Below are 16,860 nucleotides of genomic sequence, written 5' to 3'. Positions count from 1 at the left end.
CCTCATTGACAAAGCCAATAGTGCGGAGGGAATAGCAGAGAAATTTCCAATTTGGAAATCTGGAAGCCTTTACGGAGATATGTGGTCTTTGTAGGTCAATAAAATTTTATGCAGTGTGATGGCTCAGAGGGATAGACAGTGATATGTTCTGGAAGAAGCTGCTTCAAACAGTACCATAATTTGCATTGTACAAGTAGGACTTCTCCTTCTAAAGCACCATTTCAGTAGATCAGCTCTTAAGGAAAACATATGGTGCAAGCAATTGCCTTACAAAGACTGTTTGAAAAGTAGTTTTGGGCTTTGGGACCAATTTCTCCATCATGCCACATTGGTTTGTCCATGTCTTTTTGATGACTAGATTAGGAGATAGATGCTTTGCCTGCTGTGAGCTCTTCTGCTATACCTCACACAATTACAAGTGCTAGCTTACTAGAAAAGACACTTGCAAAATGTCATGTGTTCCTCAGCTTCAGAGCTTAAAATCTTTTCCTGTATTTGCTATTTAACACTGTCTTGTAGGTAGTTTCCTGCTTCTCTTCTAATCTCCTTTTGACCTTGCTGTTTTGTGATTGGGAAATGTTGTGCGGTACCTGTTTGAATGGCATTCGTGATACCTGTGAATACCTGCTATTAGTCCATCTGAGTTCAGTGGAGTTAATAAAAGGACAATCAAGCCCTGTGCCTTTCTTCCCTTTATTGTTCAGCTACTTTTATTCTACTGTGGTAGAGAGGAGGATGTTTTCTGTACAAAACAGATTTATGTAAGTGCTGTGTCATCGGTTCTGTCAATGCGCCTGATAACATCACTTTAATCCCATCCACACATTCCACAATATCAAGTAAACATGACCTTGATAATCACCATGAAAACAATCATTTGACCATTCTACGAGGGTCATGTTTCTGGTAAACTGCCTGATTATGAAATCACTCTCAAGTCTGTTAGGAAAAGAAAAAATCAAACTGGATGTACACACTGAAAATTCATGTATAAAGTTAATATTTCATAATCTATTTTTAGCTGGATTACTAGGAAAAAAGATAACATTCTGCTATGTTAAATTCTGACTATCTTGGCTTAGCTTATATGGATCACTATTGTCATTTTATCCCCGGTTAAGAAGCTTCACTGTAAACTGAAAGAAAAATAGGCTTTCATAAAAATAGATGTACATGACCAATTAAAGACTTTGTATTGTAGAAGGTGGTCATATATGTATAAAAGTATAAAAGTATAAAAGATAGTTGCAATTACTTTCTATTACTCATAGATATATTTTTTCCCCACTATGTGTGTTTATCGTAGCGTTCTCAAATGAAAAATATATTGCTATTTTTATTTGTGTATTTACAAACATATTCAATTCATTTTTCAGTAAGTGATACATTTGCTACACAATTTTCTACACAATTTGTGTTATCACTAGTTTTGGTTTATCCAAATTAAACCAGTCCTTCCAATGCCTCAGGAACCAAAGAGTTTATAAAGTGCAAGTCACTTCATTGTTTTGATGGCTGCAAGGAACAGGGTCCTGTCAGGCCACAGGGCAGCGCTGGAGCTGCTCGCTGAAAGTTTTGTTGGTCAGTAACACATCAGCCTGGTCTGGCCTCAGTCTGAGAACAGATTTCAGTCTGCAATGGAAACCTGAATGAATTTGCAAACTTGTAAACTTCTGTGACAGTGAGTTTTTTATTAGACACCTGATTCAAAAATTGCTACATAGCCCTTCATTCTGAATGCAGAATAACGGACAGAATTGAATATAAAAAAAGATGTAGGACCTTCATTTGTCTCAATCCATCTTATTTTATAAGGTTCCATGACGCAACATTTTATGTGCATCCCTTGAATCCCCAAATCCATTCTTGTTGGATGCAGAGACACTTGCAATTGGACAAAAGAAATATGCTTGCTTTTAATGAACTGTTAAACTGTCTGTGGTCCTCTTCAGATACCCTGTGGCTGGGCACCAGTTGTCAGTGCTTGATTATCAGAGCATGAAGCAGTTGAGAGAATGATTAAACTCTAAGATGCATAATCTACTTTTTCTCTTTATGCAAAACCATCAGTGCCTTGGACACTGTCCTGTGCATAATAATGACATAGAGGACCCCATCTCACAGTTACACTTGATGAAACACAATTGTGAAAGTTTATAGCATCTCAACACCAAGAAGCAATCTCTTTCTTACTGTGCAAAGATCATCTTATACAACTGGAAGTATTTCTCTTTAACTGCACTTGTTGAAGACAATCAGATATTTGGCACTGAAAAAATAACTTCAACATTTTTGTGAGGTGGATCTGATTTCTAGAAATACAGTATATAAGGCATATTTTTCCAGGTTATCTCTGTGAAACATTTGTGGTCTTTCAAAACTGCCCTCTGCGATTACTAATTACTCTTTTCTAACGTAGATGAAGATGGCAGAGTTATTTAGCTGTCTGTGCTTCACAGAATTGTTTCTGTCTCTCAGTTAGAATTAGTTAGTTATCACAAAAGGCAGCAAGTAGCCAAAAAGGTCTCTGGCATACATTCTTTCTTCATATACCTATGCCTAACTCTGACATTTCCCAGGATGGGGTAGGAAGCAGATCACAGACAACTTTAATTTTTCTGGCAGCTCTTTCCTGTCTTTGGGAACAAAATTATTATTCATCGTTCGGCCAGAAGCAAACATGTCAGACAAGCAAAACACTGGTGCTTTCCATTACGTGACAGGTGCGCATCTCTTTAATGTACACAACTAGGTATGCCAGCTCAATGCTCATACTGGAACAAACATGCAACCATGCAGAAAAGGATAGGGTACACCCTTCAGGTGCACATGTGTAGCAGCATCTCACTGAACAGAAAATAATGGCTTTATATTTTATTAAATAGTCCACCTCTTTCTTAGAGAAGCTGGCATTTTCTCTCTCCCTGATACCTCCTAATAAATTTATAATTAAGATCAGTGCTCAGTGTACATACTTAAAATGCTAGTAGCTTAATTAATACAAAAGTAAAGAAAGAAATGAAATTACAACCTAAAGACCAGGCATATCTTAAAATAATAAAGTTGAGTCTTCAAAATTATGTATGCATTAGCTTTGCACAAAGTCTTTCATTCAGCAAGAACACTTGCTGAAACTTGGGTACACACTATGCTGAATAATAAAAAATCTAAACAGGGGCTAGAATTTTAAATAGTAGCTGCATTCAGCTCTCCACAAGATTTCACTGAGTGGGTCGGACAGTCTGAAATAAATCTTCTCCCTAGCTTTCACATGCTTTAAGTGGCCAGGTCACACATACACATTACGAGCAGACACAAGCAGAAAGACCATATCTCTTCAGTCCAAGGAAGCTTCAGCAAACCTTTGCAGATGCATTTCACCTCAAAACAAGTTGAAAGAACTTTGGATTCTTGTCTTTTTTTTTTTTTTTTTTTTTTTTTCTCTCTCTCTCTAATCATTCAGTTCCTGAGCAAAGCAGCTAAACAAGGGTCCAGATGACTACCCAACAGAGAATGCTACGATCAAAATGAACCTGAACAGCATCTAAGTGAACAGAGCTGGAGATGTCTTTTTGCACAAGAGACTGACTTGGTTGACTACAGTAATCTCTTCTGATTTCTTAGTTAATCTAATGTAGTTTAGATAATTACACTATAGTATAGATTAATTTCTAAGAAAGTACTTGGCCTGAACGCTGGTCAGAAGTGTTTTGATAAATGTTTTTTTTAAAATCCAAGTCTGGTGTTACAGTTAAAAGTCAGTTCAGTTATTTTTCAGTTTAAGAAAGTGGGAACAATTTAAAAGTTGTGAAATTATCCTCTTTCAATATCAAAACTGCTCTGGTTCCAAAACTCGTTTTAATTAAAAAAAGATAGAAAAGGTTGAAACTGAAAAATGCTTTATAAATGCCCACAATATTTTAAATGGTCCAATAAATCCTTTCTGTCTTATTAGCTAATCAACATTTTTTCATAATTTTCACTCAGGTTTCCAGGGGGAACAGGGAAGCTTTTCCTAAGAAACAACTTTTGGAATGGTTTCCCATAAAGTAACTTTGGAAAGAAAAGAGGATCTCTGCATTTCACTGGTTTCTTACTAGGGGTACCTTTTGCAGTTTACACAGACATGCTGGAGAAGTACAATCACTCCCTTGTCCTCTTGCACCGGCTCATAGAAAGCTGGGGAGGAAAGAATAGATTTGTGGGGTTGCTGCAACCATTATTTGTTCAGCCAAAGGGTGAACCCAGCAATGTCCATGACCTGCCCTGCACTGTACTGGTTATCTTCACCAGCTGGAAGGAAAAATGCTGTCTCAAGGATAAGCAAGAAACAAGGAACTTCCCTCAGAGGGAAAGGGAGCAGAGCAAAACTGGGCAATAAATAGCAATTCAGTCATACTCTTGTTCATGCTTTTTTTCCCACTCTGCTTCTACAGCAGAACAAAAAAGTCCTAATTTCTGCTAAGTATTAGGTCAAAAATCCTAGGAAATTATCAAACTTAGAAATAATTTAGCTCATGAAATATTTATATTTGGAAAAACATGAAATGAGAAAACATTATGGAAACCTGCTTTCTTAACACAAAATTTTCAGCAAAAGGGAGTGATTTTTCTGTCAGAATCTGGTGAATTTTCTCTAATTTTCATGTGTACCAAAACATGCAAAAACTCAAGTACCAATAGTTTTTGTTATAATCTTGCAGGTCCTCCTATACTCTTAAGATTCTGAAAAAAAACCAGCAGAAGAACAGAAATTGAGTTTTGAACAATGATAAGCTGCTGAATGTGGAAAGTATCATTTTAGCAATCTTCTAACTTTGGATGCCATAATAATGACAATTAGAAACTGTTCCAATATCCCGCAGATTAATCCTCACTCTATGCACAGTGTTGACACTAAAGGTTCTAATTTAAACAAGCCAAACATATACATAAAATTGAAGAAATTCTAACATGATTGTTGTTCTGGACTTTTTCCTGTGATGTGTACTGCATGGACTACCTGCAGAGCTAGCTCTCTGAATATGATCAGGATTAGGTCTTTGAGGTGAAGAAATGGCTCAATGCATTCTGCTTGATTAACAGTCTGAGCATCATTAAGATGCTTTGTATTCTTACAGTCTCAGGAATACATGTAGCCAAGAATTCATAATATAAACACAAAAAAAAAAAAAAAAAAAAAAAAAAGGTGATTTGTATAAATGTTGTAGAAATGTGGGTGAAGTAAGGGTTCTTTACCTGGATTGCCATTAATAGCCGTGGTTTTTAAGGTGTAGAATGTATCTTACTAGACGGATGGAACTACCTCTCCTTCCCACTGAGAACTGAATATCACCCTCTTGACAACTACAGCAGTAGTTTACAAGTCAAATTAATACTGGGATTCTCTTAGAATTCTTTCTAGCTTCTTTTAATGTTACTAACAAACAGCTGGATATAAGCGTGAGATCCACACGATCAGTAAATCCAGGATGAAAACAGCTGGAATAGTAAGAAAATTATTATAATAATTAATGGGACTAATTTATAAGATGTATTACAACTTGTTTTTCCTCTCTTACGGTTAATAAAAAAGAGATCAAATTTGTAGAAAAATTAGAAACAAATTAGTATTTATCTGCCTTGTTGGATAACACCTTGAAATTGCTTCTGGTGGAAAGAGAAGGAAGAAATTATTCCGCATTTTCTATGGTCCTCTTTCCTCAGCAGAAAAAGCCACCTTTTTTTTTTTTTTTTTTTTTCACAGAAACAATTATTCATCTTCTCATTCAAAACGATGTATTGAGAAGTTGATATAAATGATGTATTTATTATCTGTGAATGAACATGATTCATCCGCCTGTCAAAACTGGTAAAAGGAAGGAAATTTTAAAAGTTCAGTTTATCAAATAAGGATGTACTTTATACAACCATCTATCCTCAGCTGGTTTTTGTGCAGTCTGCTGTTGTAACTTAATTTTACCCAGAGGTTCATCAAACATCTGTTTTAATCACACAGCTAAACTCAGCTAATTTTTTTCTGTGGCATTCCAGTCATTGTGACATTTCAGACATCTCTGTTCCAGATGATCCCAGTACTTCCAGTGTTTTGCCATGTACATATGTATGACATAGATGAAGGCTATATTCACAGAATGCTCTCTCACAGAATTTCTCTCCTTTGCCTCTAAAGCACCTCACTGACATTTACGTAAGTGTTAGAAAACTGGTGGTTTATGTCTTAGGGATACATTTTTTATTCAGTTCAGTGATGCACTGGAATAATTTAACTATTTGTAGTGGGCTCCTTTTGTAAAGCAGCAGCTGTCAAAGCAGGCTTGGTCATGAATGGATGAAATGATGAATTAGACAAAAAAATTACAAAGGATTTAAAGTCAATGTTCTTATTGTTTTCTGCAGAACATCTGCATATGATAAACTAAAAATTATAATTTTAGATTAAATAATCTAAAAATAGCATGTTTAATAGCACAAAGGGTTTATATTCTGCTGCTTGAGATTAAGTACGAACAATAAACTTGAAGTTCCACAAAAGCCACCAAGCTTGGGTTATGCGAGGTTACTTTGGATAAGTATTTTAACCTTTTGTTGCTTGGGAATAGATATATATCTTATTTTATATTTCTTGACTATTATATAGTAGTCTTCTCAATTTTGTATTAGTTTTAAACTTACACATAAAGAGAGAAAACATATGACTAGAAACAGCATCTGTTATAAAGGACTGTTAAAAATGTTACAAATGTCAAGGCTATAAATCATATTCCTACTGAGTCTTGTCAAGTTACCTTGACTTTTACCATGTTTTCTCTTACGGATGTTTCACTTCATGCAAATTCAGGCATTTAACTCAGCTGTATTATCCAGCTAGAGACCCAAGTTTCTTCATATGCATAGTTGTAGAGGAATGAAGGTGGGTTAATTAACATTGATCACATACAGCTGTGGGCTGGCTTCAGGGGCGGTGGGTTGGTTGATGTGGATAAGGTGCAGCTGTGGCTGGTTCTGTTAAGTGGTTAAATAGCCTTAAGGGGAACAGCCAACAAGGAGAGAACTGGATGTGGCAGAGGCCAGAAGTAGGGTGGACTGGCCTGAAGAGTATGAGGGAACACAAGCAGTAGATGAACCTTTGAGACCTTGTGGAGGTTTGGTGGCTGTGCCGGGGCAAGGTGTGCTAACTACTTACTGAAGTTAACTTGGTATGTGATGGTAAAAGACCTTGTTGCAGCTGGCTAGTTTTGAGTGTGCTGTGACACACAGTGGAAAGAAAGGAGTTCCCATCCTGTGCTTCACACCAACAAGATTCACAGTCTGTCTGCAGAAAAGTACTTATCCTTATTTGCATGTCCTTCATCACACATTTGAAGTTTAATGGAAACCAACACTCAAATTTATGGACTTGTGCTGACTGTACAGGCATATACTCCTCTAGGTTCTACCTAGACTCTCTCAGCAAATCTATGCTTTTAGGAATTAATCCCAAGGCTGCTAAATGTAAAGCTAACCTTTCTATGACAGTCTATGAGTTCTGGATCTAGACTCCTGTTTTTAGCATTAATGATCCTAATTTTTTTTGTTTACCAGTGGTTGACAGTGAAATAAAAATAAAAGCTTCTCAATACACTTTCTACTTAATTTGTGTTCATGGAATAATTCATTCAGTAAACATAACCTTTCTTTCAAACAATGTATAATGACTTCTCCTATTGTTGTAAGCACTGCTAATATTTAGGAAAACTAGTTCCTTAAAACATTTTGAAAAAGATTTAATTACTCTTTATTCAACCAGAAATGTGTCTAAAGCTAGTAGTTCAATGAAGTGCTAGTTGGAAATACACCTGGCTTGTAATGAATACTACATTTTGTTATTGTCAACATCTCGGAAAGAAACCATTGTTTTTAGATAGTACTTTAAGTTCCCCAGCTTATTGCTCCATTCTCTCTGAGCAAACTCAAGCCAAGAAAAACAAACAAAAAACCCCAAACCAAAACAGAACGGACCACCAGGATTTTAAAATCAACTGCAAAGAGAGTAAGCACCTAATACAAATCTGTTTATTTTCTCTTTTATTTCTTTCATCCTCAAAAAAGATTATAATACTGAATTTCAAATAAGATATTCTATAACATATTGATTCGTTTTTAGTGTTTCTTTTGGTGTTGTGCACTGAGAAATCTACAAGCAACTTTGAGTTTATTCAGACAATGTATATATGTGCACACTAAGATATTACATTTGTCCTATTCAGACAAGCAATTTAATTGTATGAAAACACGAACTATTATGATGATGTTCATAGGGCTTTCTGTGGAAACATGTTTTTATTTCCAGCATAAAGCAGAAGCACTGTGAAAAAAAATTACTTGAATTATAGAGCTACTGTGTTAGCATATTAATTTGGTTTTTTTCCTCCTAAAAGTTATTATCTGAAGAACAACAAATCATTTAGAAAAAAAAAGCAACTAACAAGTTAAATTTAGTTTTAGAAGCTGTGCAATTTATTATAATTTGTGTGTTCAGTCTTGGGTTTCATAAAAGAAATGCAAAAGAGGTGTTCATTAATCTTGTCTTTAGAGGTCAAAACGAAATCATCCTTTATACAAGCTAAGATGAACCAATGTAAATCAAAACTCACTGCATAGTTGCCAGCCAAGCAATATTTTCTCTGTTTCAATACTCAGAAACACATTTCTTTTGTTATAGGTACTTGCCATAAAACTGACTGGCCCAAGCTGTTAAAACAGAATGTACCGCACATTTATACAACCGAGTATTTTTCTGAATTACGCCTACACGTGCAAAAAACTCAAAATTTAAATCCAATTCACCTAAAAATGTTTTCCTGTATTATATAAATATATACATATATTTAATCTTTACTTACTGTATCTATGATATGCCATTACTTGGTACTCACTTTCCCTTACTTAATCCCAAAAGCCATGGAAATCAAGCCTGATCCAATTCAGCAAGCCTGCTTACTTCAATTTTCAGTGAGGAAAATGTTTTTCTGCCACACTCTCTCCCCCATACAATTCCTCTGCTTGAATCAGCAGGTATTTTATTAAGCCATACAGACCTCTTCTTTAAATCCAGTAGGCAAGAGTGCCCTCTAAACCAGAGACACGTCAAACTTTTGTGCATTTATAGGTGGACACATTGACTTTTCCAATTAAATTAAAATGTATATTTTAAAACGTTATAAAAAACACCTGCTTGAAAAGGGGAAAGAGCTCGTGTAAAAAACTTACTATTTTTTTTTTTTTTTAAGATTTTCCAAATCCTGCATATCTGAAGTTTTGAAGATTGATGCTGGTATTATTGCTGGCTCTTATGCAACTTGTCATTATCACCACTGTCAGCTGGATAAAAACTCACATTTTGACATTTACCTCTGCCTTTCCATTAGAACTGAGAGAAGGAGAGTTAAATGTCTGACATGTTTTGTACTGCTCGCCATGACTGATATCAGGAAAAATCCATGCCAGTTAAAGAAGGAATAACAGATATCCAAGAATGCAACATTAAAAGATCAGGAAAATGTGTTCTTTTTGCTCAGAGACAATAATTAGTGAATTATGCTTTATATGATTTTACATACACTTCATTCACTCCTATTCTCTCTCTTCTTTTTTTTTTTTTTAAGTTATATTTGTCAACCAGAGAGAAAAGAAATTCTTTTCATTCTGCCCAAGCATTCTTCTTCATTATTTTTGACAAATGTAAGTTGATCTTCTTAGACTTTTGGATTGCAACCATTTCTATCAGATCTGTGGATGATAACAAAGATTTATAGTGTTTCATGTAACAGGCTAGAGCATCACTGAAGGATAATAATAAAAATTAGAAGCATCAGTCCTTTAAGGATATATTGAAGGATATATTGAGAAAATACCAACATTATTATGCCAGCCACACCACAATCACATTCAGTTTCTTGTGTTAAAACATAGGAAACCTACCTTTTGAATCATCTATTTTATTATCTGTGATTTCTGAGAGTTTGTTTGCAATTATGATTCAGAATTACTCACTTGTAAGAGTGAAAATATAATGCTATAAGTATGGAGAGATGAAAATAGAAAAAGGATAGTATTTGATTTGCAAACTTATCATCACTTACCTTCTCTGCTGATTGGGCCGTACCAAAAAAGATTGGAATAAAAGCTAACCAAATTATGCAGGTTGTGTACATAGTAAATCCAATGGGTTTTGCTTCATTGAAGGTCTCTGGAACCCCTCTTGTTTTAATAGCATAAACAGTGCATGTGACCATCAAGAGAATACTATATCCAAGGGAACAAATGAGAGAAAGATCTGAAATGTCACATTTGAGTACTCCCCTGGCATTTTCTGGTTCAAGTGTCCTCTGCTCTCCATAGTCTACGATGGTGTGTGGTGGATCGATAGCAAACCAGATGAAGACTCCAATAAGCTGCATGGATATGAGGCTGAAAGTGATCACCAGCTGGGAAGCCGGACTAATAAATTTGGGAGCTGTGACAGATTTTTTACCTTGTTCAAATATTCTGTGAATCCTGTTTGTTTTGGTAAGCAAGGCAGCATAGCTGAAACACATGCCGAGTCCTAAAAAGATCCTTCGAAACGAGCAGACCACTGTATCAGGAGTTGCAATCATTAAAAAAGTAATGGAGTAACAGAGAAAAATCCCAGTCAAGAGCACATAACTAAGCTCCCGTCCAGAGGCTCTGACAATTGGTGTGTCGTTGTACCGGACAAATGTCACAATCACAAAGGTGGTGGCAATTATACCAAGAATAGCTATGAAGACAGGCACAATGGCCCAAGGAGAATGCCACTCCAGTTTGATTATAGGGATAAGCTGGCAATCTGTACGGTTGGCGTTTGGTCTCTTATTAATAGGGCACAGTTCACAGTTGAATTCATCCACCTGGTAATGGTACCCCTCACAGCGTTCACAGTGCCAGCAGCAGGGCACTCCCTTCACAGTTTTCTTTCTTTCCCCGGCTTTACAGGGCAGGCTGCAGACAGATGCTGGATGAGTGTGTTCTTTAGTAGCCCACTGCATGTCTTCTACCTGTGGGTATAAAAAATTAATGAGCCTTCAGTTTTCTCCCATTTATAATATCCTAATCCTGGCCACAGGTTTGTCATAAATCACTACATGCTGACAGTACAAATACAGTTTACTGTAATAAGAAACCTGTTTCTTTCCCTTGTATTGACTTTATAAAAGTGTTAAATGATTGTGTCCAATTAATCATTCACACCACAGGCTTGATGAGTGTCATTAGTTTCTATTTACCTCTTTACTGCTGACCAAATTGACGTCTGTAAAGATATTTATTGACTCCAGGCTAGTTTAAAAGCAAAAAGCCCTGTACATAGTGCTTTAAAAGTTAATCACATGCAAATATAAATACCAGTAGTTCTCAAACATTTAATTATGAAATAAGGCTATGTGAGTTTCAGAGAAGTTTCTGGTACAGCAAAGAAATAGATTAAAATCTCCTTGCATCAGCTCTGGCAGAACAAAGTGTGCCAGAAAAAAAAGATCTCTGGTGCCACCTCTTCCATGAATGTGGATATTTTATACTTTTCCATCTTTTAAGTCTTGAAATGCACAAGATTGTTTTGTTTACATTTCTAGAAGATAAAAATGAGTATATAGTTCTTTCTGAATAATAATGGAAAAAGACGTCGTGGCTACCGCTTTAGTCATGCTGATTTAAAAGGTTCAAGGATCTTTTTGTAGCACAGAACAGATACACACAGTGTAGTCTTGTTTTGGAAATCCCAGACTTCTCCACAGCAGCACATGAACAAAATATACTTTTTTCATCCACTTATCTATACTTACTGCATGCCCTCCAAATAAAATCTGAATAGGAAACTCATAGATTTAAACATCTGCTGCTTAAAAGTATCACTTTAGCTCTCCGTAGCACACCCTTGGGAACACCATGTTCGTCAGAGGTCACACTGAGTGAACCTCAGCAGTGTGTGGACCAAAGAGCTACTTGTAGGCACCAGAATCACGTTGCTCCCATGCTCCACCTTCCATTCCTTTGTTAGGTGGTAAGCGCTCAAGGAAAAAGGACTTACCTTGTTCTTGCCTATTAAGCACTTAGCACTTTTGATTCATTTGAAGGCTTTATTTATAAGTGAAAAAGCAGTAACAAAACTTCATGTGTCAGGAATGTTTTCAGTTTCTTCTGGAGGAGGACATAATGAGGACAGCTTATCAAGAGGCATAATTCTGGCCTTAACAGTTTATTTTTCCAGCAATTTTTCAACAGATTTGGGAGAAAATCATAATGTAACATTGCCAGCCTCATTTGCCTCCCTCAGAGAGCTGGAGCACTGGTTACAGCACCACACAGAGTGAATAAAGCAGCAATGAGCAGCCAGGTTATCTCCTCTGTCCACTCTTCTGCCCAGTGTAGGAATTTGCTGTTATTCACCACTCCAAGGGGCAAACAAGGGACCACCCAGTAACAAGGAGACAAGAACCCTGCTCATACAACTACTTCAGTGAATCCTGGGTCTACTCAAGGACTTCAGGGGGGTTTGGCTCAGTCTTGAACCTTCAGATGTTAACCATATATTAAGGACAGTGATAATTACACAAAATGCAGCATCTGGTGGCTGTGTAAAAGGAAATCATTTAAGTAATTAGTTTCCTAAAAAACGTAAGAATAACGCAGTTGAATGAAACAGCTTTGATAGAGCCCTAGCAGAGCACTTGACACGCGAAGAAAATATTCACCTCTATTAGAATCTCCTGGTTTTAATCATTGAAATTCTCAAAGCCTGCATAACCCCTACTGTTTCATCTACTAAACAAGAGAGAAAACATGTATGATTAAACCAGTGTGATAGCAAAGATATGTTCTCCTTCACAGTGTTGATAGAACAAATACATGAAAGCTCGTGATTTACTCAGATACTATGATAACGGGGCAACAGGAGGCCATGGTCATTAATCCAGATCTGTGGATAAATTTGGGGTGACTCAAAAAAGAACAGTACTGCCTGTTTGCCAGATTATAGCACAGAATACAGAATCACCAGGAGAGTGTACAACACCTGATCCAGCATAAACTTAGAATGGCATGGACAGGCAATATCTAATCTGGCAGAAAGCCTGATGGGATAAAGCTAAGGTGTCCAATTTTTTAACACATTTGAACTAGCAAATTAAGTTTATACTAGATCAGCATTTAATACCATGAGCCTGCAGTGTTTCTTATCTGGCATTAAGCATCCTAAAGCCGCATTTACTGCATTGTGAAACGATGGCTTAGATAGGTACAGTGAATTCCTTTATGTCTTTCAGAGTTCCTATCTTAATAACAGAAAAAAAGAAAAAAAAATCCTTTTACCGTACAGCTACTTATGATTTTGCATACATGTCTCTTGATGGTGCTTTAATTGACTAAAACCACACTTTAGAAGTCTTCCTGGCTGGCAATACATTAGAGTGCCTCAGGTTACACATTCCAATGGCAACAACTGATAATGAATTCCTCTCTCTGAAGGTCACTGGTAAAGAACCATGTTATGATTTTCATTCTAGTGCATCTGACACGAGCTACACAAGATATAATTTCCAGCATGGCAATACAAGGTTACGAATGCTGAAAAACTCACTGGCTAAAAAACCTGAAGTATTTTCTTTTAATTTTTTTAAATTGTTTAAGAATATAAGCACTATTAGTTCTTAGCAATGGAACAATTCCAACAAGAATTGACTCTTAAAGCATAAAAAAAGAATAAATCAATGTAGAGAATAACCAGAATGAATGGCTGCTGCAGGTGCATTTCACAAGGTAGTTACATCTTGCAATCTTTCTTGTCTGGATTACTTTTTTTAGGCGAAACACATAGTTATATTTAGCTTGACCAACAACATTTCTGGAAAAGCTCTTAACAAAAATATTATGATTTCTTGACCATTATTTTTTTATTTTATTTTCTATCTAACAAGAAAGAGAAGATACATTCCCAGTAAACATTGGCCAGTGTTTGAAATTGAAGATCCCCTTTAAGATACTTGCAGATATGAGAAAAATCTGGCATTGCAGGATTTTAAATCTGGAAGTGGGTGCAAAGATGAGATTCTCCTATGAACCCAGCCATCCTGAAAACACAGTTTATAGCTACATCAACAAGCAACATGGCATAGTAAGAGCCGATCTGTGTAGCAAAAGTGTTGAATCTGATGACTTGATGTTCACGTTGGTCAGTATTTGAAGTTAGAGCCTGTGAAGGAAGGTTATACGGAACTAGTTTTGATGTAGTTCAGTGAACTGAACACCCAATAATGGCTAAAGATTAGGTGTCCTTCTGGAAAGCATCTTCTGTTTTCATTCCAGCCAAAAGCAATCCCGCTCATATAGCTTGAGACCCAGGCCACAGTAAGCAAGCGTGCTAAGTGGAAATAATTAGCAGACTCGTTTAAAAAGCAGACTCTTGACTGAAACCAAAATGCTACTGTGTGTACACCCCCAGACTTCTACTTCGACACCACTGTAACAGAGGTAAAGGGCAGGGAAAATTCTACCTCAGAGTGAGCAATTCCTGCTTTTATTACATCTGAACAGGTCTGCTAAGGGTTTCTGTATATGCGGCAGTTAAAGACTATGATAAGTTACGTTACTTCTGGTCATCTGGTTCATTCCCAGCTATCCATAACCTGCAGCAGTCTTTGCCTGTAATGTACTTTTTAATTATTCTTTTGCATAATTTAAATATAATAAGGAAATTCAGTACAAGACTTAATTACAACAGTGGTCTTAAAGCTCTGTCATTTTTTTCAGGCACTGAATGGATATACCAAAGGATCTGGCTTCTCAAACCTGTGCAGAATATTCACCCATGTCATTATTATTGAATCTTTAGGATATAGTACTGTTGATCCCACTTCTCTGGGATTAACTTTAGACAATAAATGACAGGAGAAACTGTTAAGAAACAAGAAAGTGAAGGAGAATCATTTGGAAACATAGACACCTGGACACTGTATAATTTTCACAACTGCTGAAAACCTGTAATAGTTATAAACTTTAAAGTGATTTGCTGGATGTTAAGCTTCTTTTGAATTTTTTTTTATTTTATTTTTTTTTTATGTAGACATAAACACTTAGCAGTAGAACTTTCAAAAGTGCCAAAGGGAACTTGTTCATTCCAGCTAATTAATTTAAATGGGAGCTAAGTGCTTTATCTGTTTAAGTGCTTTTGAAAATCCCACTCTGCTTCCATCTGCAGTTTTCATGATCTAAACACTTTGGAAAACTTGCCCCAAAGTGATCTAGAAGTTCAAAAGTTATAAAACCAACTTCAGGGGAGCTTAACTTTAGGCACACATTTTTAAACAAAATTCTCATGAGGGAAAGAAACTGACCAGGAAGCCAAAGCCAAATAAAAGACAGACAGAAAAGAAGAGGGTTTTTGACACTGAAAAAGTTCTGCATCTCTTTAGCCCTTACAGATCAAAATATCTGGATCTGCAGCACTCTAAACTGCTCAGACCCTGCTAAGGCTGGGTGAGTCTCAGATTATTAAGTAGCCTTAGGTAAACATAGTTTCTAGAAGCCTTTTTTTGCCACCTTCATTTTCATGTGATGTCTTCTATCTGCTTTTCCCTACAGTAGAATACATGACAGGACAGTTCATCGTTAAATCTATCTGAATTCATCATCTAGGTCAGATGGACTGGAATAGCCTAGCTCTGTATCTGTTATCAATAATAGTTTAAACATTATTATTAATTAGAGTAGCTTCTCTGAATTTGGAAAGTCCAATAGAATGATGTGCTATCATGAAGTACCTTACATCCCCCAAAGACGGGATTCAATTTTCTACTATTCCAATACTTACAAGAGTGAAAACATCAGAAAGACTATGACAGCATGTCTGTAAGATATGTATTCATCTTCTATGAAATGCATCAGGATACAAAAAGAGAATGGCTTCATTGCTATTTAAATAGACATAAAAATCATCTCCACATGAGATCTCCGCCTGACAGAGCTGCAATTTGCTTTAATTTGCAGCACCAAGATTCACAGTTCACTAAACCATTAAAATAGAGACAAAATGCCATTCTATATCAAAACCAAGTAAACACCTCTATCCTTCATGAACATTACAAATAGAATTTCCTCTAATATCTAATAATAAAGCTAAAAATTAATGATGTGAGAACTGGGCTAAAAAAAGATGAGATTTACATGGCACAGTACAAGTAGCACATTCACATTCCTGGCACCTACGTTCTTCCAATAATCAAGCAACTCATTCATTTAGCAATGCCCTCAGCAACCAGGGGAGAATGATCAAAAATGCTGTTAATAGGTCACATATCATTTCTGAACCACTTATGTGTACAAAACCACTCTGTTTTCCATTCTTAATGATCATGGAAAAAAGTATCACTTCCATCATTCAACAACAATGTAAAGAAAGGCATTTGGACAATCTTCAGAAAGTTTATATCAAGGGCATTGGTGGATAATATTTTAATGTTTCTGATTATGTTATATTATCATTTACAGGGATCTTAATTTTTGAAATCTTATCTCAGAGCTAGATATTTATTAAAAATAATTAAGAATACATGCTTAAGGATATTATTGTAACAAATGGAATTATACAAGATCTGGACAGAGGAACACAAGTAGCACATTCTGCCAGAGCAGTGGGAGCAGGCAACCATTTTATTTTGTAGTCAATTAAGACTTTCAGAAGCTCTTACATATAAATTCATACAACTTTTATTAGATATGCAGGTTCTTAGTTATAAAAATGATGAAGAAATGAAATATCACCTCCAGCTGTCACTAAGAATTGTTCTTATTTTGTCTCAAGTCTTG

General features: G+C 36.1%; 1 protein-coding gene across 3 annotated transcripts in view; it reads right to left on the bottom strand.

The window, feature by feature from the left end:
* GRM8 (glutamate metabotropic receptor 8) overlaps nt 1–16,860 on the bottom strand; it is a 356,040-nt gene that overhangs the window by 38,267 nt on the left and 300,913 nt on the right. For all 3 annotated transcript variants that reach the window (XM_037390285.1, XM_037390286.1, XM_037390287.1), the window contains one exon: nt 10,125–11,060. In XM_037390285.1, the coding sequence (XP_037246182.1) occupies nt 10,125–11,060 (936 nt within the window). The remainder of the gene's footprint in view (nt 1–10,124; nt 11,061–16,860) is intronic.

The sequence above is a fragment of the Falco rusticolus genome, chromosome 5, assembly GCF_015220075.1.
Source record: "Falco rusticolus isolate bFalRus1 chromosome 5, bFalRus1.pri, whole genome shotgun sequence".
Classification (NCBI taxonomy): domain Eukaryota; kingdom Metazoa; phylum Chordata; class Aves; order Falconiformes; family Falconidae; genus Falco; species Falco rusticolus.
Note: the sequence above shows the minus strand (reverse complement) of the source record. Positions and strands in the feature narration are given on the sequence as shown.